This window comes from Oncorhynchus masou, chromosome 31, assembly GCF_036934945.1.
Source record: "Oncorhynchus masou masou isolate Uvic2021 chromosome 31, UVic_Omas_1.1, whole genome shotgun sequence".
Lineage (NCBI taxonomy): Eukaryota > Metazoa > Chordata > Actinopteri > Salmoniformes > Salmonidae > Oncorhynchus > Oncorhynchus masou.
In genome coordinates, this window is record NC_088242.1 from 5,835,139 (window position 1) to 5,849,923 (window position 14,785).

At 51.1% G+C, this 14,785-nt stretch overlaps 1 protein-coding gene across 1 annotated transcript in view; it reads left to right on the top strand.

The window, feature by feature from the left end:
• LOC135523365 (CSC1-like protein 2) overlaps positions 1 to 14,785 on the top strand; it is a 93,275-nt gene that overhangs the window by 20,845 nt on the left and 57,645 nt on the right. Inside the window, exons 10-13 of the mRNA XM_064949988.1 lie at positions 5,127 to 5,207; positions 5,704 to 5,827; positions 8,103 to 8,236; positions 9,764 to 9,901. Of these exons, the coding sequence (XP_064806060.1) occupies positions 5,127 to 5,207; positions 5,704 to 5,827; positions 8,103 to 8,236; positions 9,764 to 9,901 (477 nt within the window). The remainder of the gene's footprint in view (positions 1 to 5,126; positions 5,208 to 5,703; positions 5,828 to 8,102; positions 8,237 to 9,763; positions 9,902 to 14,785) is intronic.

Sequence of the window (14,785 nt, forward strand, 5' to 3'; positions counted from 1 at the left end):
CTACAGGGTTACATTAATGGAGTCTCTCTACAGGGTTACATTAATGGAGTCTCTCTGAGAGTAGTCTCTCTACAGGGTTACATTAATGGAGTCTCTCTGAGAGTAGTCTCTCTACAGGGTTACATTAATGTAGTCTCTCTACAGGGTTACATTAATGGAGTCTCTCTCAGAGTAGTCTGTCAACAGGGCTATATTGACACCCATTCCCTCGTCAGTTGGGTAAGGCTTTACTTGTCCTGACCCTACCCCTGGTGTGTGTGTCTTTGTGTCCGTGAGTCCCGGCACTATACAGACAATAGCAGGCCTATCTGTGTGATTGCTCCTAACAAAAAAAGCCTATGAGCTGAATCATGTGAGTCGTGTGTTAGGCTGTAGGAGGGGCGGGGGGACACACACTGGGAGGGACCGGGTCGTGTCTAGATCACCAAATAGTATTACACTAAATCTAATGTTGTTCACCACCACACTTCCTGTGTTCCAGAAATACCTCTTTCTCCTGTCGCCTCGTCTGTCTCTTCACATGTAAAGGAGTGAAGACCCATACTTGTGAGACAGAGAAATGTCAGAGAGAGACGGACTTCAGCCAGTGCGAGAGAGAGAGAGAGAGACTTCAGCCAGTGCGAGAGAGAGAGAGAGAGACTTCAGCCAGTGGGAGAGAGAGAGAGAGAGAGAGAGAGACTTCAGCCAGTGGGAGAGAGAGAGAGAGACTTCAGCCAGTGGGAGAGAGAGAGAGAGAGACTTCAGCCAGTGGGAGAGAGAGAGAGAGAGAGAGAGAGACAGACTTCAGCCAGTGGGAGAGAGAGTGAGGGAGACTTCAGCCAGTGGGAGAGAGAGAGAGAGACTTCAGCCAGTGGGAGAGAGAGAGACAGACTTCAGCCAGTGGGAGAGAGAGAGACAGACTTCAGTCAGTGGGAGAGAGAGAGACAGACTTCAGCCAGTGGGAGAGAGAGTGAGGGAGACTTCAGCCAGTGGGAGAGAGAGAGAGACTTCAGCCAGTGGGAGAGAGATGGAGAGACTTCAGCCAGTGGGAGAGAGAGAGAGAGAGACAGACTCCAGCCAGTGGGAGAGAGCGACTCCAGCCAGTGGGAGAGAGCGACTCCAGCCAGTGGGAGAGAGCGACTTCGGCCAGTGGGAGAGAGAGTGAGGGAGACTTCAGCCAGTGGGAGAGAGAGAGAGAGACTTCAGCCAGTGGGAGAGAGATGGAGAGACTTCAGCCAGTGGGAGAGAGAGAGAGAGACTTCAGCCAGTGGGAGAGAGAGAGAGACAGACTCCAGCCAGTGGGAGAGAGAGAGAGAGACTTCAGCCAGTGGGAGAGAGAGAGACAGACTTCAGCCAGTGGGAGAGAGAGAGAGAGACTTCAGCCAGTGGGGAGAGAGAGAGAGACTTCAGCCAGTGGGAGAGAGAGAGAGAGACTTCAGCCAGTGGGAGAGAGAGAGAGAGAGAGACAGACTCCAGCCAGTGGGAGAGAGAGAGATAGACTCCAGCCAGTGGGAGAGAGAGAGAGAGAGACTCCAGCCAGTGGGAGAGATAGAGAGAGACTTCAGCCAGTGGGAGAGAGAGAGACAGACTTCAGCCAGTGGGAGAGAGAGAGAGAGACTTCAGCCAGTGGGAGAGAGAGAGAGAGACTTCAGCCAGTGGGAGAGAGAGAGAGAGAGAGAGACAGACTCCAGCCAGTGGGAGAGAGAGAGAGAGACTCCAGCCAGTGGGAGAGAGAGAGAGAGAGACTCCAGCCAGTGGGAGAGATAGAGAGAGACTCCAGCCAGTGGGAGAGAGAGAGAGAGACAGACTCCAGCCAGTGGGAGAGAGAGAGAGAGAGACAGACTACAGCCAGTGGGAGAGAGAGAGAGAGAGACTCCAGCCAGTGGGAGAGAGAGAGAGAGAGAGAGACAGACTCCAGCCAGTGGGAGAGAGCGACTCCAGCCAGTGGGAGAGAGAGAGACAGACTTCAGCCAGTGGGAGAGAGAGAGAGACAGACTTCAGCCAGTGGGAGAGAGAGAGAGACAGACTTCAGCCAGTGGGAGAGAGAGAGAGACAGACTTCAGCCAGTGGGAGAGAGAGACAGACTCCAGCCAGTGGGAGAGAGAGAGACAGACTTCAGCCAGTGGGAGAGAGAGAGAGACAGACTTCAGCCAGTGGGAGAGAGAGAGAGACAGACTTCAGCCAGTGGGAGAGAGAGAGAGACAGACTTCAGTCAGTGGGAGAGAGAGAGACAGACTTCAGTCAGTGGGAGAGAGAGAGACAGACTTCAGTCAGTGGGAGAGAGAGAGAGACTTCAGTCAGTGGGAGAGAGAGAGACAGACTTCAGCCAGTGGGAGAGAGAGTGAGGGAGACTTCAGCCAGTGGGAGAGAGAGAGAGAGACTTCAGCCAGTGGGAGAGAGAGAGACAGACTTCAGCCAGTGGGAGAGAGAGAGAGACAGACTTCAGTCAGTGGGAGAGAGAGAGACAGACTTCAGCCAGTGGGAGAGAGAGTGAGGGAGACTTCAGCCAGTGGGAGAGAGAGAGAGAGACTTCAGCCAGTGGGAGAGAGATGGAGAGACTTCAGCCAGTGGGAGAGAGAGAGAGAGAGACAGACTCCAGCCAGTGGGAGAGAGCGACTCCAGCCAGTGGGAGAGAGCGACTTCGGCCAGTGGGAGAGAGAGTGAGGGAGACTTCAGCCAGTGGGAGAGAGAGAGAGAGACTTCAGCCAGTGGGAGAGAGATGGAGAGACTTCAGCCAGTGGGAGAGAGAGAGAGAGACTTCAGCCAGTGGGAGAGAGAGAGAGAGACCCACGTGAGATTTGGCCGGTAGCCTAGAGAGAGACCCACGTGAGGTTTGGCCAGTAGCCTCAGAGAGAGACCCACGTGAGGTTTGGCCAGTAGCCTAGAGAGAGACCCACGTGAGGTTTGGCCAGTAGCCTAGAGAGAGACCCACGTGAGGTTTGACCGGTAGCCTAGAGAGAGAGACCCACGTGAGGTTTGGCCAGTAGCCTAGAGAGAGACCCACGTGAGGTTTGGCCAGTAGCCTAGAGAGAGACCCACGTGAGGTTTGGCCAGTAGCCTAGAGAGAGACCCACGTGAGGTTTGGCCAGTAGCCTAGAGAGAGACCCACGTGAGTTTTGGCCAGTAGCCTAGAGAGAGAGAGACCCACGTGAGGTTTGGCCAGTAGCCTAGAGAGAGACCCACGTGAGGTTTGGCCAGTAGCCTCAGAGAGAGACCCACGTGAGGTTTGGCCAGTAGCTGAGAGAGAGACCCACGTGAGGTTTGGCCAGTAGCCTAGAGAGAGAGACCCACGTGAGGTTTGGCCAGTAGCCTAGAGAGAGACCTACGTGAGGTTTGGCCAGTAGCCTAGAGAGAGACCCATGTGAGGTTTGGCCAGTAGCCTAGAGAGAGACCCACATGAGTTTTGGCCAGTAGCCTAGAGAGAGAGAGACCCACGTGAGGTTTGGCCAGTAGCCTAGAGAGAGACCCACGTGAGGTTTGGCCAGTAGCCTCAGAGAGAGACCCACGTGAGGTTTGGCCAGTAGCTGAGAGAGAGACCCACGTGAGGTTTGGCCAGTAGCCTAGAGAGAGAGACCCACGTGAGGTTTGGCCAGTAGCCTAGAGAGAGAGAGAGACCCACGTGAGGTTTGGCCAGTAGCCTAGAGAGAGACCCACGTGAGGTTTGGCCAGTAGCCTAGAGAGAGAGACCCACGTGAGGTTTGGCCAGTAGCCTAGAGAGAGAGAGAGACCCACGTGAGGTTTGGCCAGTAGCCTCAGAGAGAGACCCACGTGAGGTTTGGCCAGTAGCCTAGAGAGAGACCCACGTGAGGTTTGGCCAGTAGCCTCAGAGAGAGACCCACGTGAGGTTCGGCCAGTAGCCTCAGAGAGAGACAGAGAGCCATGTGTGACACCTTAGGACAGGAAACCAATGTAATTCATCCTATTGAATGTTTTTGATGTAATAAAATGTCATTGGATTACAGTCCTGTCCTGTAATAAAATGTCATTAGATCACTAGAATGAGGAAGCTGCATCATGTCCTCAATTTGACAGGCTTTTGTATGTGAATCTAATCCACTTCTCTGTCATCGTGTTGTCGTCCTGTACAGTTTAGTGGCTGTGGTCACTGTGACCATAGAAACAGAATGACTAGAACAGACATCGCCTTTCACATTAAAGGGCAACTCCACCACTTCTCAACCTCCTGTTCATTATCTCAGCACCAAACCAGAGTCTATATATGAAAACAGCATCTCTCTGTTCATTATCTCAGCACCAAACCAGAGTCTATATATGAAAACAGCATCTCTCTGTTCATTATCTCAGCACCAAACCAGAGTCTATATATGCTTCTCTGTGACATCACAGGGTGGGGTTAAAAATAAAAAATAAACTGATTTTTCAAAAGCAGCAATGGATTTCTAGTCCAATTGAGGGTATTTCCTGTCTCCACAGTACTGCCAATCTCATGGTGTGTTTAACTACTAGTCCAAGGGAGGGTATTTCCTGTCTCCACAGTACTGCCAATCTCATGGTGTGTTTAACTTCTAGTCCAAGGGAGGGTATTTCCTGTCTCCAAAGTACTGCCAATCTCATGGTGTGTTTAACTTGTTGCCGATGTCATCAGGTAGAGATTTTGAACTTCATTTTTTTTTCCTACAAAACATATAAATGTTCTGTTTTTGTTGACGCTGTTGGAGATAATGAGGTTGGAAAGTGGTGGAGTTTAACCTTTAACCTCCCGTGCTGGGCGGCCCTGTGTCCGAGTTGAGTGTACCTATGCGCGTACTCTCTAAATTCAGTGGTCTGAGACCTCTGGGTTATGGGCTAGGGGTTGGACACCTCCCCCATTCTAGTCATTCTATTTCTACGTCTGTGATACATGTCGGTAGAGCATGGTGCTTGGAAACGTCAAGGGTCGCGGGTTCAATTCCCGCAGGCTCAAACCACATGGGGGGGGGGATTATTGACGTGTGATTAAGTTGTTTTGGGTAAAAGCGTCTGTTCAATAGCAATATATTATAGTACCGAGACATCAGAGAGACTTTCGCCAGCGAAGGGTTCGAAAGACCTGAGGGAGACTTCGACATACAGATTTCTCTGTTTCTATAACTTTAATCTTTCCCATCTCGTCTGTGTCTCTTCCACCTGTCTGTCTCTCCGTACAGACAGGCCTATGAAAACTGCTGTGTTCTCGAGGCTCGTATCTGCTACGATGTGGCGAAGCTGATGTCGCTCAACTCAGAAAGGTACGTCGTTTCTCTGCTTGACTGTGTCACTGTCTGTAGCAATACCATAGGACTCAACTAGGATATAACCTGTTTTTTTTTTTGCATGGACATTGCCATTTGAGGGATTCCACCATTTTAAAGTAGTCAACTTGGTGGGGATTCCTATAGGTTGGGAGCGGTCAGCCAATGATCAGCCAATGTTTTTCAAATTGGGTACTAGGGTTTGTAAATGGCTTTAAGCTATATCGCTGCCATCTAGTGGCCACAATATATAAATTACACAATATTTGTTTCAGCACTTCAGCACTGCAAGTGGCGGTAAATCATCAATATTAACGTTACACTTTTATCAACCAAAGAACAATACAAAAATGGACTATTTTAAAATGGAGATGGCCTAAACGTCGCTGCCCGTGCTGTGTCACAGATTCAAAGACGAGACCTCTTGTGTATTTGGTCATGTGATATGATCATGCGTGCTGTCATGTGACATGGTCATGTGTTCTGTAAACAGGAAGAAGACCGCGCGTAGCAAGAAGTTCTTTACAGACCTACAGTCCAAGGAGCACATCCCCACCATGATCAACCCCAAACCCTGTGGTCATCTCTGCTGTTGCATCATCAAGGGCTGTGAGCAGGTGGGACGTCTCAAATTATATCAGAGACATACCCCCGAGATCTGAGAGTCTATGATATGTGTCCAACCCCTAGCCCATACCCCCGAGATCTGAGAGTCTATGATGTGTCCAACCCCTAGCCCATAACCCAGAGATCTGAGAGTCTATGATGTGTCCAACCCCTAGCCCATAACCCAGAGATCTGAGAGTCTATGATATGTGTCCAACCCCTAGCCCATAACCCAGAGATCTGAGAGTCTATGATATGTCCAACCCCTAGCCCATAACCCAGAGATCTGAGAGTCTATGATATGTGTCCAACCCCTAGCCCATAACCCAGAGATCTGAGAGTCTATGATATGTCCAACCCCTAGCCCATAACCCAGAGATCTGAGAGTCTATGATATGTGTCCAACCCCTAGCCCATAACCCAGAGATCTGAGTCTATGATATGTGTCCAACCCCTAGCCCATACCCCCGAGATCTGAGAGTCTATGATATGTTTCCAACCCTTAGCCCATAACCCAGAGGTCGAGGTGTCCCACCCCTAGCCCATAACCCAGAGGTCGAGGTGTCCCACCCCTAGCCCATAACCCAGAGGTCGAGGTGTCCCACCCCTAGCCCATAACCCAGAGGTCGAGGTGTCCAACCCCTAGCCCATAACCCAGAGGTCGAGGTGTCCAACCCTAGCCCATAACCCAGAGGTCGAGGTGTCCCACCCCTAGCCCATAACCCAGAGGTCGAGGTGTCCCACCCCTAGCCCATAACCCAGAGGTCGAGGTGTCCCACCCCTAGCCCATAACCCAGAGGTCGAGGTGTCCCACCCCTAGCCCATAACCCAGAGGTCGAGGTGTCCCACCCCTAGCCCATAACCCAGAGGTCGAGGTGTCCCACCCCTAGCCCATAACCCAGAGGTCGAGGTGTCCCACCCCTAGCCCATAACCCAGAGGTCGAGGTGTCCAACCCCTAGCCCATAACCCAGAGGTCGAGGTGTCCAACCCCTAGCCCATAACCCAGAGGTCTAGGCTAGGTGTCCAACCCCTAGCCCATAACCCAGAGGTTTAGGCTAGGTGTCCAACCCCTAGCCCATAACCCAGAGGTCTAGGCTAGGTGTCCAACCCCTAGCCCATAACCCAGAAGTCTAGGCTAGGTGTCCAACCCCTAGCCCATAACCCAGAGGTCTAGGTGTCCAAGCCCTAGCCCATAACCCAGAGGTCTAGGCTAGGTGTCCAACCCCTAGCCCATAACCCAGAGGTCTAGGCTAGGTGTCCAACCCCTAGCCCATAACCCAAAGGTCTAGGCTAGGTGTCCAACCCCTAGCCCATAACCCAGAGGTCTAGGCTAGGTGTCCAACCCCTAGCCCATAACCCAAAGGTCTAGGTGTCCAACCCCTAGCCCATAACCCAAAGGTCTAGGTGTCCAACCCCTAGCCCATAACCCAAAGGTCTAGGTGTCCAACCCCTAGCCCATAACCCAGAGGTCGAGGTGTCCAACCCCTAGCCCATAACCCAGAGGTCGAGGTGTCCAACCCCTAGCCCATAACCCAGAGGTCGAGGTGTCCAACCCCTAGCCCATAACCCAGAGGTCGAGGTGTCCAACCCTAGCCCATAACCCAGAGGTCGAGGTGTCCAACCCCTAGCCCATAACCCAGAGGTCGAGGTGTCCAACCCCTAGCCCATAACCCAGAGGTCGAGGTGTCCAACCCCTAGCCCATAACCCAGAGGTCGAGGTGTCCAACCCCTAGCCCATAACCCAGAGGTCGAGGTGTCCAACCCCTAGCCCATAACCCAGAGGTCGAGGTGTCCAACCCCTAGCCCATAACCCAGAGGTCGAGGTGTCCAACCCCTAGCCCATAACCCAGAGGTCGAGGTGTCCAACCCCTAGCCCATAACCCAGAGGTCGAGGTGTCCAACCCCTAGCCCATAACCCAGAGGTCGAGGTGTCCAACCCCTAGCCCATAACCCAGAGGTCGAGGTGTCCAACCCCTAGCCCATAACCCAGAGGTCTAGGCTAGGTGTCCAACCCCTAGCCCATAACCCAAAGGTCTAGGTGTCCAACCCCTAGCCCATAACCCAGAGGTCTAGGCTAGGTGTCCAACCCCTAGCCCATAACCCAGAGGTCTAGGCTAGGTGTCCAACCCCTAGCCCATAACCCAAAGGTCTAGGTGTCCAACCCCTAGCCCATAACCCAAAGGTCTAGGTGTCCAACCCCTAGTCCATAACCCAGAGGTCTAGGCTAGGTGTCCAACCCCTACACCAAACTAGAAGCCACCTAACTAACCATCTCTATTCTACAGGAGGAGGCAGTTAGTTATTACACCAAGCTGGAGTCCAAGCTGAAGGAGGAGTACAGGAAGGAGAAAGAGAAGGTCAACAGTAAACCACTGGGAATGGCCTTCGTTACCTTCCAGAACGAAGCCATGACCGCTATGTAAGACAGAGTGTCTTTGTATCAGTGAGAGAGTGAGACAGTATATGTGTGGATTTGTGACGGAAATACAAGGAATGAGATGTTAAGTGGGAATGTTATTGGGAATGGTGGTGTTAGTGGGAATGGTGGTGTTATTGGGAATGGTGGTGTTAGTGGGAATGGTGGTGTTAGTGGGAATGGTGGTGTTAGTGGGAATGGTGGTGTTAGTGGGAATGGCGGTGGGAATGGTGGTAGTGTTAGTGGGAATGGTAGTGTTAGTGGGAATGGTAGTGTTAGTGGGAATGGTGGTGTTAGTGGGAATGGCGGTGTTAGTGGGAATGGCGGTGTTAGTGGGAATGGCGGTGTTAGTGGGAATGGCGGTGTTAGTGGGAATGGCGGTGTTAGTGGGAATGGCGGTGTTAGTGGGAATGGCGGTGTTAGTGGGAATGGTGGTGGGAATGGTGGTGGTAGTGTTAGTGGGAATGGTAGTGTTAGTGGTAATGGTAGTGGGAATGGTAGTGGGAATGGTGGTGGTAGTGGGAATGGTAGTGGGAATGGTGGTGGTAGTGGGAATGGTAGTGTTAGTGGGAATGGTGGTGTTAGTGGGAATGGTAGTGTTAGTGGGAATGGTGGTGGTAGTGGGAATGGTAGTGGGAATGGTGGTGGTAGTGGGAATGGTGGTGGTAGTGGGAATGGTAGTGTTAGTGGGAATGGTGGTGTTAGTGGGAATGGTGGTGGTAGTGGGAATGGTGGGGGTAGTGGGAATGGTAGTGTTAGTGGGAATGGTGGTGTTAGTGGGAATGGTAGTGGGAATGGTGGTGTTAGTGGGAATGGTAGTGTTAGTGGGAATGGTAGTGGGAATGGTGGTGGTAGTGGGAATGGTGGTGGTAGTGGGAATGGTAGTGTTAGTGGGAATGGTAGTGTTAGTGGGAATGGTGGTGTTAGTGGGAATGGTAGTGTTAGTGGGAATGGTAGTGGGAATGGTGGTGTTAGTGGGAATGGTAGTGTTAGTGGGAATGGTAGTGTTAGTGGGAATGGTAGTGTTAGTGGGAATGGTAGTGGGAATGGTAGTGTTAGTGGGAATGGTAGTGTTAGTGGGAATGGTAGTGGGAATGGTGGTGTTAGTGGGAATGGTAGTGTTAGTGGGAATGGTAGTGTTAGTGGGAATGGTAGTGTTAGTGGGAATGGTAGTGTTAGTGGGAATGGTAGTGGGAATGGTAGTGTTAGTGGGAATGGTAGTGTTAGTGGGAATGGTAGTGGGAATGGTGGTGTTAGTGGGAATGGTAGTGTTAGTGGGAATGGTAGTGGGAATGGTAGTGTTAGTGGGAATGGTGGTGGTAGTGGGAATGGTAGTGGGAATGGTGGTGGTAGTGGGAATGGTAGTGGGAATGGGTTGTTAGTTGGAATGTTAGGTGGGAATGGTTATATATTTGTAGTCCCTAATTCCCATTCTTCCAAGTCGCGTTCATCACTCTGCTATTGGAATTGTCTTGTTGTGCGTGTTGTAGCCATTAATCAAGGCATCTTTGTACATGTTCCCCTGTTCAGTATCCTGAAGGACTACAATGCGTGTAAGTGTCAGGGCTGCCACTGTCGGAGGGAACCCAGGTCTTCTTCCTTCAGCCAGCACCTTCACACCTATTCCTGGACGGTCGGCTACGCACCAGATCCACAGAACGTCTACTGGTGAGAACACACACACACACACACACACACAGAGGATGGGATCCTCCCGAATCCTTTGGGTTCCTGGATCCTTTCACAGCATTATAAGGCTGCGTTGAGACAATGACTTATCAATGACCCAGGTCCAGCTCAGTTAATCCCTACCGTCATCTTAATGCTTCAGTACATCTACATTATCCCAGGGGCGTTGGTAGACACAATGTAAGTAACCTAATTTATGGCCCTGATTGCCTCTGCTGATCCGACAGCTATTGTATGCAGTAATCATGTGCCTATAAACCAGAGTTATACTGTTAGCACTGAGGGGGTGTGTCCTAGTCGGAAGACCACTAGGGGGTGTGTCCTAGTAGGAAGACCACTGAGGGGGTGTGTCCTAGTAGGAAGACCACTGAGGGGGTGTGTCCTAGTAGGAAGACCACTGAGGGGGTGTGTCCTAGTCGGAAGACCACTGAGGGGGTGTGTCCTAGTCGGAAGACCACTGAGGGGGTGTGTCCTAGTCGGAAGACCACTGAGGGGGTGTGTCCTAGTAGGAAGACCACTGAGGTGGTGTGTCCTAGTCGGAAGACCACTGAGGGGGTGTGTCCTAGTCGGAAGACCACTGAGGGGGTGTGTCCTAGTCGGAAGACCACTGTGTGCAGCTCACCCTGCACTAACATAAACAACATGAGCATGTCTACCAATGAAAACAATCAAGCATCCCAGAAAAGTGCTAAAATTGGCCCACGTTAACATATGTAGCTTAAACAAGGTTCATGAAATCAATAACTCAATAACTTCAATAACAGATGACATTCATATCTGAAACTCACTGAGATAATTCCTTTGATACAGTGGGAGCAATACAAGGTTATAAAATCTACAAAAAAGACAGAAATGTCAAAGGTGGAGGTGTTGCCATTTATATTCCTGTGAAGCTTAGAGACGAACGCTCTAACCACTAGGCTACCTGCTGGTTACTAGTCCAACGCTCTAACCACTAGGCTACCTGCTGGTTACTAGTCCAACGCTCTTACCACTAGGCTACCTGCTGGTTACTAGTCCAACGCTCTAACCACTAGGCTACCTGCTGGTTACTAGTCCAACGCTCTAACCACTAGGCTACCTGCTGGTTACTAGTCCAACGCTCTAACCACTAGGCTACCTGCTGGTTACTAGTCCAACACTCTAACCACTAGGCTACCTGCTGGTTACTAGTCCAACGCTCTAACCACTAGGCTACCTGCTGGTTACTAGTCCAACGCTCTAACCACTAGGCTACCTGCTGGTTACTAGTCCAACGCTCTAACCACTAGGCTCCCTGCTGGTTACTAGTCCAACGCTCTAACCACTAGGCTACCTGCTGGTTACTGGTCCAACGCTCTAACCACTAGGCTACCTGCTGGTTACTAGTCCAACACTCTACCCACTAGGCTACCTGCTGGTTACTAGTCCAACGCTCTAACCACTAGGCTACCTACCCCCTCTACGCTCTAACCACTAGGCTGCCCTGCCCCTTCTACGCTCTAACCACTAGGCTCCCCTTCCCCCTCTACGCTCTAACCACTAGGCTGCCCTTCCCCCTCTACGCTCTAACCACTAGGCTGCCCTGCCACCTCTACACTCTAACCACTAGGCTACCTGCCGCCTCTACACTCTAACCACTAGGCTACCCTGCCACCTCTACACTCTAACCACTAGGCTACCCTGCCACCTCTACACTCTAACCACTAGGCTGCCCTGCCCCTTCTACGCTCTAACCACTAGGCTCCCCTTCCCCCTCTACGCTCTAACCACTAGGCTGCCCTTCCCCCTCTACGCTCGAACCACTAGGCTGCCCTGCCACCTCTACACTCTAACCACTAGGCTACCTGCCGCCTCTACACTCTACGCACTAGGCTACCTGCTGGTTACTAGTCCAACGCTCTAACCACTAGGCTACCTACCCCCTCTACGCTCTAACCACTAGGCTGCCCTGCCCCTTCTACGCTCTAACCACTAGGCTCCCCTTCCCCTCTACGCTCTAACCACTAGGCTGCCCTTCCCCCTCTACGCTCTAACCACTAGGCTGCCCTGCCACCTCTACACTCTAACCACTAGGCTACCTGCCGCCTCTACACTCTAACCACTAGGCTACCCTGCCACCTCTACACTCTAACCACTAGGCTACCCTGCCACCTCTACTCTCTAACCACTAGGCTACCCTGCCACCTCTACACTCTAACCACTAGGCTACCTGCCGCCTCTACACTCTAACCACTAGGCTACCCTGCCACCTCTACACTCTAACCACTAGGCTACCCTGCCACCTCTACACTCTAACCACTAGGCTACCCTGCCACCTCTACACTCTAACCACTAGGCTACCTGCCGCCTCTACACTCTAACCACTAGGCTACCCTGCCACCTCTACACTCTAACCACTAGGCTACCCTGCCACCTCTACACTCTAACCACTAGGCTACCTGCCGCCTCTACACTCTAACCACTAGGCTACCTGCCGCCTCTACACTCTAACCACTAGGCTACCCTGCCACCTCTACACTCTAACCACTAGGCTACCTGCCGCCTCTACACTCTAACCACTAGGCTACCCTGCCACCTCTACACTCTAACCACTAGGCTACCCTGCCACCTCTACACTCTAACCACTAGGCTACCTGCCACCTCTACACTCTAACCACTAGGCTACCCTGCCACCTCTACACTCTAACCACTAGACTACCCTGCCACCTCTACACTCTAACCACTAGACTACCCTGCCACCTCTAAACTCTAACCACTAGGCTACCCTGCCACCTCTACACTCTAACCACTAGGCTACCCTGCCACCTCTACACTCTAACCACTAGGCTACCCTGCCACCTCTACACTCTAACCACTAGGCTACCCTGCCACCTCTACACTCTAACCACTAGGCTACCCTGCCACCTCTACACTCTAACCACTAGGCTACCCCACTGCCCCAAATGGGTAATATATGTGGTGTCAACAGAAAGGCATATTTTCTGGGTGATTGAATTATTCATCAAGCTGCCCACTCAAGAGAAGCTTCAAACTGCAACCAGTGCCTGTAACCTGGTTCAGGTTATCAGTCAACCTACCAGGGTATTTACAAACAACACAGGAATGAAGTCATCAACATGTATTGATCACATCTTTACCAATGCTGCAGAAATGTGCTCTAAAGCAGTATCCAGATCCATCAGATGTAGTGATCACAATATAGTAGCCATGTCTAGGAAAACCACAGTTCCAAAGGCTGGGCCTCATATAGTGTATAAGAGGTCAGGCTGGGCCTAATGTAATGTATAGGAGGTCAGGCTGGGCCTAATATAGTGTATAAGAGGTCAGGCTGGGCCTAATATAGTGTATAAGAGGTCAGGCTGGGCCTAATATAGTGTATAAGAGGACAGGCTGGGCCTAATATAGTGTATGAGGTCAGGCTGGGCCTAATATAGTGTATAAGAGGTCAGGCTGGGCCTAATATAGTGTATAAGAGGTCAGGCTGGGCCTAATATAGTGTATAAGAGGTCAGGCTGGGCCTAATATAGTGTATAAGAGGACAGGCTGGGCCTAATATAGTGTATGAGGTCAGGCTGGGCCTAATATAGTGTATAAGAGGTCAGGCTGGGCCTAATATAGTGTATAAGAGGTCAGGCTGGGCCTCATATAGTGTATAAGAGGTCAGGCTGGGCCTCATATAGTGTATAAGAGGTCAGGCTGGGCCTCATATAGTGTATAAGAGGTCAGGCTGGGCCTAATATAGTGTATAAGAGGACAGGCTGGGCCTAATATAGTGTATAAGAGGTCAGGCTGGGCCTCATATAGTGTATAAGAGGTCAGGCTGGGCCTAATATAGTGTATAAGAGGTCAGGCTGGGCCTAATATAGTGTATGAGGTCAGGCTGGGCCTAATATAGTGTATAAGAGGTCAGGCTGGGCCTCATATAGTGTATAAGAGGTCAGGCTGGGCCTCATATAGTGTATAAGAGGTCAGGCTGGGCCTCATATAGTGTATAAGAGGTCAGGCTGGGCCTCATATAGTGTATAAGAGGTCAGGCTGGGCCTAATATAGTGTATAAGAGGTCATACAAGAAGTTTAGTAGTGATTCATATGTTGATGATGTAAAGAATATCTGCTGGTCTGTGGTGTGTAATGAGGAGCAACCAGACACTGCTGGTCTGTGGTGTTTAATGAGGAGCAACCAGACGCTGCTGGTCTGTGGTGTGTAATGAGGAGCAACCAGACACTGCTGGTCTGTGGTGTGTAACGAGGAGCAACCAGACGCTGCTGGTCTGTGGTATGTAATGAGGAGCAACCAGACGCTGCTGGTCTGTGGTGTTTAATGAGGAGCAACCAGACGCTGCTGGTCTGTGGTGTGTAATGAGGAGCAACCAGACGCTGCTGGTCTGTGGTGTGTAATGAGGAGCAACCAGGCGCTGCTGGTCTGTGGTGTTTAATGAGGAGCAACCAGACGCTGCTGGTCTGTGGTGTGTAACGAGGAGCAACCAGGCGCTGCTGGTCTGTGGTGTGTAACGAGGAGCAACCAGACCCTGCTGGTCTGTGGTGTGTAATGAGGAGCAACCAGACGCTGCTGGTCTGGTGTGTGTAATGAGGAGCAACCAGACGCTGCACTTCACACATTTATGAAACTACTTATTCCAGTTACTAATAAGCACCCATTAATAAAATGACTGTAATAACTGTTAAATCCCCTTGAGGAATTAAAACATGGTATGGTTGAAGGGATGAGACAGAAGGACTGGAAAAAAAGTCTGGCTGCACAACCGATTGGCAAACGTACTGCAAACTGAGAAATCATGTGACTAAACTGAATAAAAAGAAGAAACTAAACTATGAAACAAAGATAAAATACATAAAGAATGATAGTAAAAAGCTTTGGAG